The following is a 10,263-nucleotide window of genomic DNA, read 5'->3' as shown; positions in this document are numbered from 1 at the left end:
AAAAAAAAAAAAAAAAAAAAAAAGGCTTTCACAGACCATAAAATAAGACAATAATTTGGTAATTTTTTTCCTGATGTTTCAAAATTCTGTAATGAACTGTCAAAACCTCAGATAGCCTATCTTATTATTAATGATCTGTATTGCAGGTGGATTAAAGAATTTCATTTAGTCAGAACTTAGCAAATTCCATGATTGCCAGGATGTTTAACAGTTGGTCAGTCCACATGAATGAATGACTTTTGCTAGAGTAGAAGTTGGCAGTTTTTCCATCAGTGAAATGTTTTATTTGTTTAAATGAAATGGTCACACGTAAAAAGAGAATAAAATAAACCAGCGTGGTCTCTATGAAAAGTAGTTAGTGAGCTTTCCCTATAACAACGAAAGCTCAAGATGTAGTTTAACATCCCAAATTGGTGATATAATAAAATGACATTCACACTTTCAGAGTTTATGAAGTAATCATACATATAACAGCCCATCCAACTCACGAGACTAATATCCAAGATTCATGTTGTTTAAAGTTGTTATTTTATCAAAGTATATCACAAAGATACAAAAAAATGAGCTTTGAAGATGTGTATGATTAGATCTCTTGGTTAGGTATATACATCTGGAAACTCGAAATAAATAAATCTATAATAATTCCTTAAATGTAAATACCACAATATTGGTTTAGAAAAACACATGTTACTCTTAGCACCTTATTTAAAATCACATCAACTCAATGTTATCTTTATGAAGACTGACAAAGTCAGGTTACAAAGGAGGTTCCATTTATTTTCAAGGTATCATCTCAATTACTTTTTCCTTACACATTCATAACAAATTCAGATGCACAAGTGGCCACTCCATTCTATAATGCCACTAGATTGTAGACTCTTCCAACTCATGACCGGAAAAAAATCTTGACTATAATGTAGTTCAACAAGTCATCAAATTATAAAATCCCCTGTACTCCATTAATTCCAGGGCCATCAACTTGCTTTTGAAGACTGCCAGTAACAGAATCTCCCATCTCCTTAGTGATCCGTTTTCTATTCGAACATCATTGATAGTCAAAAACTTTGCTGTTTTCTGTTCATGAAACAATGATTTTGTTTGCACATTTCAGTCATAATAAATAAGACAAATCAGTCTTCTAAATGATAATCCCCTTTTCTTGCAGTGTGAGTTCGAAGGCGCGCAGCTGCTCGTGGTCAAAGGCGCGCTGCGCGAACACCACCCCGCTCTCTGTGCTTATGGACACGTAGGATGACAGCTCCCGCTGCTCCAGGTCACTGGCCACGATGGAGTAAGAGACTTGGCCGTTAGGTCCCAAGTCAGGATCGGAAGCGCTGACTTGTGAAATAGAGGCCCCAGGCGAGTTGTTCTCAGCCACGTAGACTATATAGGAAGACTGTGAGAAAACCGGAGCGTTGTCGTTTACATCACCAATGTGCAGGGTGATGCTGAAACTGGAGGAGAGGGGAGGCTTGCCCCGATCTGTGGCTGTAATGGTGATATTGTACTCTGGATTCTGCTCGCGGTCTAGAACAGCATCTGTCACTAATTTATACGTGTTTCTTGGAGAAGTTAATATTTTAAATGGCACATCACCTTCCAATTTACAAGTAACTTCACCATTGTGTCTGGAATCCTTGTCACGGACTTTGAGCAAAGCAATATGTGTTCCTAGCTCAGCGTCCTCCATAATTAGGTTGGGTAGAGACTGGAATATCACTTCTGGGACGTTGTCATTTTCATCTACGACTTCTACCTCCACTGTGCATTGTGCAATCATTCCTCCACCGTCCCTTGCTTCCAAAACTATGGAATATTCGTTGACTTCTTCAAAATCTAATGTATTTAAAACAGTAATTTCCCCAGTGTTAGAGTTCAGGTCAAATTGGGTGATCTGGCTAGCTTCACTGAAAGAGAAAGTAATCTCGGCATTGACACCCTCATCCTGATCTGTGGCAGTCACCTGTAGCACCGTGGTCCCCGGGTACACGTTTTCTGAAAGGCTCACCCTGTATACCTCTTGACTGAACACTGGAGCATTATCATTGGCATCAGTCACTAGAACTTGTATCTGTGCAGTGCTGCTTAGGGGTGGAGCTCCAAAGTCCAAGGCAGTCAAAGTCAAGTGGTAAGATTTCTGCTTTTCTCGGTCCAAAGGTGTCTTCAATACCATCTCAGGGTATTTACTACCATCTGATTTCTCTTTATTTATCAGTGAGAAATGATCACTGGGACTGAGTTGGTAATTCTGCAGTGTGTTGCTACCAATATCCGCATCATGAGCAGATCCTAATATAAATCGTGTGCCAGGCTGTGCAGACTCACTTATTTGCAGCTCAAAGGAATTTTGCGTGAATGTTGGCGTGTGGTCATTAATGTCCTCGATCTCCACATTCACGTGATAAAAGTTCAGTGGATTTTCAGCAACAGCCTCAAATTCCAGAGCACAAGCTGGAATCTTCCCGCATATCTCCTCCCTGTCTAGCCTGCTGCTCACAAGCAACTCCCCTCTCTCTGCGCTCACGGTGAAGTAAGGTTTCTCCGAACTGACGCGCAGTTTTCGAGTCGGTAACTCCTGGACGCTGAACCCCAGGTCGGTGGCGAGGTTCCCCACTACTGAGCCCTTGGGCATTTCCTCGGGAATCCGGTAGCGGATCTGCTCACAGAGCGCCGGGCAGAACAAAAGCAGCAGGAAGAGAAAGAGCATTGGCAGCCACTCAGCCCGGCCCACCTTCCCGGCGCAACTCCCCATCCCTCTTGCTCTCCTCAGCTTGCTCCACCAGCCTGGAGACGCCGAGTTACAAATAACCTCTGTTTGCTGTTTTTCGGATCTCCGAAGACTTTAGTTCCAGTTCAGTTCAGTAAAAAATTCTTCTTTTTCCGAGGAGCAAGCAGTGTAAAGGCCTGGCGCTGGGGAGTCTGAGCTGGGCTGCCCCGGAAAGCGCGTTGCGGCTGGCGCGAGGAGAATTTTCTTTGGGGGGAGGGCCAAGCTCTCCACTTTGGCCAAACCAGCGGCCACCCAGAGTGATCACTAGGAAACTACAGCCTCTGCTGCTTCAAGTTAACCGTGCAGTAATTATAATTGTGTGCCTACTAGAAAGAACAAAAACTACATGGATATGGGTCATATATATTTAATGACGTCTAAAAATGTACCTTAGGAGTGCCTTCATTCCCAACTTTGAGATTTTTAGGGCAATCATGTAGATTAGTACATAAACATCTGTCTATTGACATAAGCTTTCCCCAATCTTCAAAACATGGCACTATGTATATAAAGATAGCCATAACGCAAACTTGGCCTAAACCATCTCAGAATACAGTTAATTTTCCATGCTTACTCATTAGAAATATACTGGATACATTTTATCTTTCTTTCATTATTCCTAACATTTTCTCCACTTTTGTAAGTACCTCCAAATTGATTTATTTCAACTTTTTCCGAAGAGTATCAGTATGCCAAAATTGCTTTTAGAAGGTGCAATTTATACTTATCTTCAATACATCCACTTTCCCAATATTTTCAGTGATTTCATTACAGGAATATTATGTGATTCTCATTTCAATGATCACAGGCAATTAGCCTACTTCCTCTCCTCATTACACAATTATTTTCCTGGTTATGAAATACAACATTATCTCTCAGAGTTATCAGGGGCATAATACATAGCCTCAAAACACAAAGTCACGAGATCTGCTGGCACCGCGACACTGCTTCCTACCTCTGCAGGTATTTTTACATTCCTTGGGACCTCTGCATTGAAGGAAACAATCCCTGGAAAAATTTGATTTCAATAGCCTCACTGAGTTTAGTGATTATTTCTCTCCATTGCTAAAAACATTTATGCATCTAATAAAATTTTTGTCAGAAGATTTTCTTTCACAAAAATACCATATAACCATATTTCTGGCATAGGACCTTCCCTCAGTAACATTGTTAGTGTCAGCAACCATTGTCTGGTACCCCAAGTGATTGTACATCTGAAATGTGAACACTGCAGACTTGTAAAATATATCCCCCACATTTTGTACAGGTCTATCATGTGGCAAAAATACTACCAAATTACAAACACTAGTCTAAAAAGAAGTCTTTTTTGAAAAGACAGAATCTTGTTATAATTTATCTAGTGGGCCTCCAGTTCTGGGTTCAGTGTCCATTGCCTCAGCCTCCCATGCAGGTGGACTATAGCTTGCAACACCATACCTGGCTAAAGGGTCTTTTTAATTAATACTCAAAGGTCTCTGGAATCAAGATTACTTTGTATCCACCCCTTCTGGATGGACAATCACTTGATATATTGAGTTTTACTAACAATGTATACACAAAAGATACGAGTAGTTAATCCCAGATTGGGTTTATTTCCAACTGAATTTTTCAGTAGACCTAATAAATAAAATCAACTACTGGTCTAGGTCTGTGTTATCAATAAGACGGTCGAGGGTTTAAGTTAAATGAGACAGTTGAAACAAAGCCAGTATCCCCAATCCCCACCTTTATAGCCCACAGACACACTTCACCTGGTTGTACCACTAAAACAGCACACTGTAATTCTCTGTTAAAACATTAATTGCTATGTCACAAAATGCCAATTACACACTTGAAATGACTTTCATTTGACATATTTTATTGGTTTGTCTGATGGCCTTTAGTGTGGCATCTGTCTTGATATAGATCTTAGTGAAGTGTGATACACACACATTTCATTCTTTAGGCATAAATCTAACTTCTACTACCACCCATTAATAGGTCATTATACGTAAAATAGCGTCAATGAAGCAATCAAGATTTTTAGGACCCCAAGCTGAGGTACATGGAGGCAGATTCAGGCACAAAAAAAAATCTTCACATGGAAGAAATCTTTCAAACCTTTTATATATTTAAGTGCAAAAGAGAATCCTAGAAGGCGCTGAAGGTGTGTTTTTTCCTTTGCTAAACCTTGTGCAATATGAAAAGGACTCGATTCATTCTAATTTATAAAAATATGATGAAGAAAGTAGGTTGGAAACATAGATTGGAAAGTAGGTGGAAAATTATAAAATGTGATACGTCCACTTTTCATAATCTTGTCCACAGGCTTTCCACTGAAGAATATAGCTATAACCTATGTGTATCTATATTAAAGTGTCACAACTGAAGGAACTGGTAAACTCAGTTTTATCTCTACAAAGTTTTTAAAATCCTTATTCTAAAACACTTGTTTTGCAAAATAATAGAGAAATATTATGCAAACAATTACTCATTGGAAATAACGGAAGGGCTGGGCTCCCACCTGAATAGTTGGCACTTTGTCTTTACATCATGAAAACCACGGGATTTTAGCAAAGAATCAATTTTTCTCACAGCTCTCCTGGCTGATAAGTGTTGTCGTCATAGTTGGGCTGGGGGAAGATCAGGTGACTCTTCTGAGAGTCCGAGGTGAGGGATGACCTCGTAGGGAATAGGTCTGCAGGAAAGCCCGCACCACCATCCATGCCCACATACGTGCGGAGGTGGGCACCACTTGCCAAGCCAACCTTCTGAAGCCTGCAGCCGCGTGACTGGAGCCCACGCCGCAGCCTAAAAAAAAAATCTACTGAGCGCAAGACAGTAACAGAGACAGAAGGTAATGAAGATGCACGCGAGACTGCGGACCACGCACACCACCAGTGTACAGCATGAGGATCAGAATATGTAAAGGACCGTATGAGAGGCTCAAGGCTGCCCAGGGTCGGCCAAGACTTCAGGGGAGAAAAATGTCAAGCCACGCCAACAGGTGAGCGTGACGAGTGAGTGCAGAGGAGGCTTGGCCGTAGGTCCTGGACGGCCACCACAGTTACTGCTTTGAGTGCGTCTTTTTCCAGAGGGGCCCTGCGCCGTGGCACCTCCCCGTGTTGCAGCCCCACCGCAAAGAGTCCTGGCTCGCTGGCCCTAAGCAGGGAGGTATGACAGCCAGGCGTTCTGGCCTGAATCTTTGTCCACTGCACACTACCTTGGTCACCAGGTAGCCGGGATCTGCGGAGCGGGGTGCCAGCTCCACACCAGTAGAACCGTCTGTGGGGAGGGCCGGGTACAGGATCTCGGGCGGGTTGTCATTCTGGTCCAGCACAAACAGGCTCAGTGACATGTTGCTACTGAGAGGCGGGTCCCCGCTGTCTCGTGCAGTCACTGTTAGTTGTAGTTCTCTCAACTGCTCAAAGTCAAAGGATTGCAGCACGTACAGGACTCCAGTGTCAGAGTTTATGGAGACATAGGAGGACACTGGTCCCCCCTGGATGGTGTCTTCAGCCAAGGAATAAGTGACCTGGGCATTCTCCTCACTGTCCTGGTCCTGTGCAGTCACTAAGAAAATGGAGGCCCCTCTGGGGTTGTTCTCAGGGATGTAGACTGAGTAGGATGAGTGGGGAAGGTGGGTGGGTTATCGTTGGTGTCTGCCACCTGGATGAAGATGTGAGTTTCCCTGCACAAGGGAGGAATTCCACCATCTGTGGCTTTCAGTGTGATGTTATACAAAGAGAGTGTTTCCCGGTCCAAGTTTTGGTTGTGACCAATCTATAATAATTATCTATTGATTTTCTAATTTAAAAGGTAGATTTTCTGGAATGGTGCAGGTCACCTCACCATTCTTCCCAGAATCTCTGTCTTGTACGTAGAAAAGAGCAATTACTGTTCCAAGAGGTGTGTCTTCAGGGATTGAGCTACTTAAAGACGTCATAATCACTTCTGGAGCATTATCATTTACATCTAAAACTGTGATCAGTACTTTTGCCTTTGTCAGACTACCAGGAACATCTTGAGCCTGAACTTCCATTTCATAGAAGCCAGTTTCTTCATAATCTAATCCTTCTAAAGTTGATAATTCTCCTGTAAGCGAGTTCAGATGAAACATCTGTAGAAGTTTAGGAGTTATTTTCCGAAAAGAATATGTCACTTCCCCATTGACTCCCTCGTCCAGGTCGATAGCATGTACCGTGAGCAGTTTTGTGCCCACTGGTACATTCTCGGGGACAGTTACTTGGTACTGAGGCAGAAAGAAGACAGGCGCGTGGTCATTCACATCCACCACTGTTACCTGGATGCGGGCGGTGCTGGATCGGGGCGGGTCGCCGCCGTCAGAGGCTGTGAGGACCAGGTGGTGAACCCGCTCTTCCTCCCGGTCCAGCACCCGCTCCAGCACCAGTTCCGGGTACTTAGTTCCATCGTCTCCACTTTGCACAGCCAGGGAGAAGTGGCGATTGGGGCTGAGCTGATAACTGTGGAGGGAGTTCGTGCCCACATCTGGATCCCCAGCCTCGCTTAACGGAAACCGAATCCCGGGAGCTGTATTCTCCATTATTTTACATTTATTTCTTCCGTCAAGAATCTTGGAACGTTGTCATTAATATCTATTATTTCCACGTCTATAGGGTAAAGATTCATTTTATCTTCCATCAGGATGTTAAAGTTTACCAGACACCGCGCGCTCTGAGCGCAGATCTCTTCCCGGTCTATCCTGCCCGCAGTGACCAAGCTGCCGCTGCGCGGGTTCAGGGCGAAAAGCTGGGTCCTACTTCTGGAGACGATGCGGACTCCGCGCTCCGCCAGCTCCTGGGGCTCCAGCCCTAGGTCCTTGGCGATGTCACCCACAAAGGACCCTTTGTCCGTTTCCTCCGACACGGAGTAGAGAATGCGTCCTGCCCAGGCTTCCCACAGGGTCCCCAGGAGGATGGAGAGCAGGAGGAATCCTCTGTAGTCCCCGCCCCTTGGCTGAGCCGCCATAGTAGTCCTGCTTCTCTTACTTAGGCGCCGGTCTCGGGAAGTGCTTCAGAATGCGGGTGTATCCGGGTGGACCCCTCTGTCTTCGGAAGGGGAGCTCAGAATCCAGCAGGATAGAAGCTTGAGTTTAGTGCAGCCTGGAAGAGGGCTTATCGCAATCTGTCGTTTCTCTGTGCTGTAAAACTCGGTGGTTTCTGTGGGATCTCTCGCACCGTTTTCCCTGGTTGGTGAACAGCGGCGCTCTGAGTCCTTACTAAGTTACTGCACTAGATCGATGCACACAATACACTGATTTCATAGAAAATTGTTTCATCTTTCAAATTTTCCCTGTTAAATTTCTTTGCTCTAGATATCCCTGATAATTTAAAATCCATTTTAAGACACTGAATTAATGCAACAGTACTCATGGATGGGTGTTTGATAATCTTAGATAATTTTTTAAAAAACTGCTTTGCCTTGCAACTTTCAAGTGACTTTGGACCCTGACTCACACGTTATTGCACATAGGAAAATCAGTCATTGAAGGCAAAAGGTAAATTTTATTTAAATACTTATGAAAATTTTACATAGAAAATATTTACATCAGTGTATATAAATTTTAATTAATTCAGTATTAATTGAACTAGACATCATTAATTGGTTCTAGACACCATCATACAGGATTCAGAAAGTCAAAATTGTTGTAAAACATATAGACCTATTTTAATAAATTTTTGATTGTATAGAACCTTAGAGATGGTCTAACACCTTCATTTTAATGAGAGGTGGGGGGCCAGACGCGGTTGCTCACTCCTGTAATCCCACACTTTGTGAGGCCGAGGCAGGCGGATCACCTGAGGTCAGGAGTTTGAGACTAGCCTGACCAACATGAAGAAACCCCATCTCTACTAAAAATACAAAATTATCCGGGTGTGGAGGCGCGTGCCTGTAATCCCAGTTACTCAGGAGGCTGAGACAGGAAAATCACTTGAACCCGGGAGGTGGAGGTTGCAGTGAGCCGAGATCACACCATTGCACTGCAGCCTGGGCAACAAGAGCAAAACTCCGCTAGAAAGGGGCGGGGGGAGGGAGAGAGAGAGAGAGAGAGAGAGAGAGAAAGGAAGAAAGGAATTGCCTTGTTCCTGATCATTGATTATACGGTAGTAGAACAATGTCGGAATACAAATATTCTCACTCACAGTCTTGTGAGAAAAAAAGAAAGAAATCATTGTTTGTCTTGGCTGCAACAATCAGCTATAGAAGCAACCCATTTTCTACAGAAGGCAGAAATTTGCAGAGATCCTACTGGGCTGTGAATTCATAAGAAAGTGGATAATGGATTGGTTGATTTTTTTCATTATGCAATTCATTTCAACTCTTCATCCTAGTATGCAATTCAAATCTTCATCCTACTCTATTCTAGTGCAATTGAGAAAACAGGAATCTCTAGACAGCATCTGAGCAAAATGCAGGACTGTCCTGAGAGGATCCTTAGAGGTACTCGTCTCTCCACTGATGTTGATAGAGTAAAACTAAATTATTGATGGATCCGAGGCTACCCTCTGCTAGCAGAAAGAAAAGAAAGCTCCTTTCACACAGTTGCAGAATAAAAGAGAATGATCTGCTCTGGAATAAAGACCTGGCAAGAAACAGTCTTGGTTTGTAAATTATTTTAGGTCCTGGAGAGTAGCTGATGGAACCAGGAGAATCCAGAACTAACACTAAGAAAGCTTAACTTAGTTTTGTGGGAGTCTCCTAAGTAACCTATTTCTGCTTTCTGGTGGCATTGCTCCAGAATACAGGGAATACTTTGAAGGAGATTATGTTTCCATCTATCAAAATAATCCATAGTTATCTTAGCATTCACAAAGTAGACAAATTTTGTTTAAAGGAACTAATAGAGGTATTATAGATGAATTCTGTAAACTGGAGTTAAATTCTATTTGTTTAATACTACTTTTGAAATTCTTGTTGAGGCAAGCAAAGTGTATGATTATTAAACAACATAAGTGCTTGTTGTAGACATTTTCAAACAAACTTTCATGTTTGGAGGTTATAGCTCTCAATGTCTTGATCCATTTCTACCTCATGCCTCAGAATTCATAGTTTCATCTCACATTTGTTTCTTATTCTACTGTTTTAAAAAAGTCTCAATTAACTTATTGTGTCTTGGTACCTTCTTTGGAGAAAAAGAGATAAGATCTAGTTAAATTAAATTATAGACTACTCTGAACACAAAGCGTACATACCCTACGGAGTAAATGGCTTCATTATCTCTAGCATTCACATTTTCTAAGTTATTGAACATCATAAAATTAAATATCAAAGATCTTTACTAGACCACCAAGACATGTTTAATAAAATCTGACATAAGCTCATTATATCAAATTGAAATCATTTCATAGTTTAAAGAGCGTATATTATTGTTGACTAAGATATTGGGAAGAATCCTAACCATTTGTTTGGTTGTATTAAAAAGAATTCTACATAAAGTCTATTTGGCTTCCTGGGCATTGAATTGATTACCTTCTCTCTTTTCTTTTGGGCCTTTT

At 42.3% G+C, this 10,263-nt stretch overlaps 2 protein-coding genes and 1 pseudogene across 7 annotated transcripts in view; all 3 read right to left on the bottom strand.

The window, feature by feature from the left end:
• Positions 1 to 10,263, bottom strand: part of LOC108530194 (protocadherin gamma-C4) — a 191,671-nt gene that overhangs the window by 137,009 nt on the left and 44,399 nt on the right. The gene's annotated exons all lie outside the window — the stretch shown is intronic.
• On the bottom strand, positions 1,139 to 2,882 carry LOC108530155 (protocadherin gamma-B4). Its single transcript, XM_017872858.1, has one exon. The coding sequence runs from the start codon at positions 2,750 to 2,752 to the stop codon at positions 1,139 to 1,141; it is 1,614 nt and encodes a 537-aa protein (XP_017728347.1). The 5' UTR covers positions 2,753 to 2,882.
• LOC108530154 (protocadherin gamma-A7-like) lies at positions 5,693 to 7,894 on the bottom strand (annotated as a pseudogene).

This window comes from Rhinopithecus bieti, unplaced genomic scaffold (genome assembly GCF_001698545.2).
Source record: "Rhinopithecus bieti isolate Rb0 unplaced genomic scaffold, ASM169854v2 scaffold_7438, whole genome shotgun sequence".
NCBI classification, from domain to species: Eukaryota; Metazoa; Chordata; class Mammalia; order Primates; family Cercopithecidae; genus Rhinopithecus; species Rhinopithecus bieti.
Note: the sequence above shows the minus strand (reverse complement) of the source record. Positions and strands in the feature narration are given on the sequence as shown.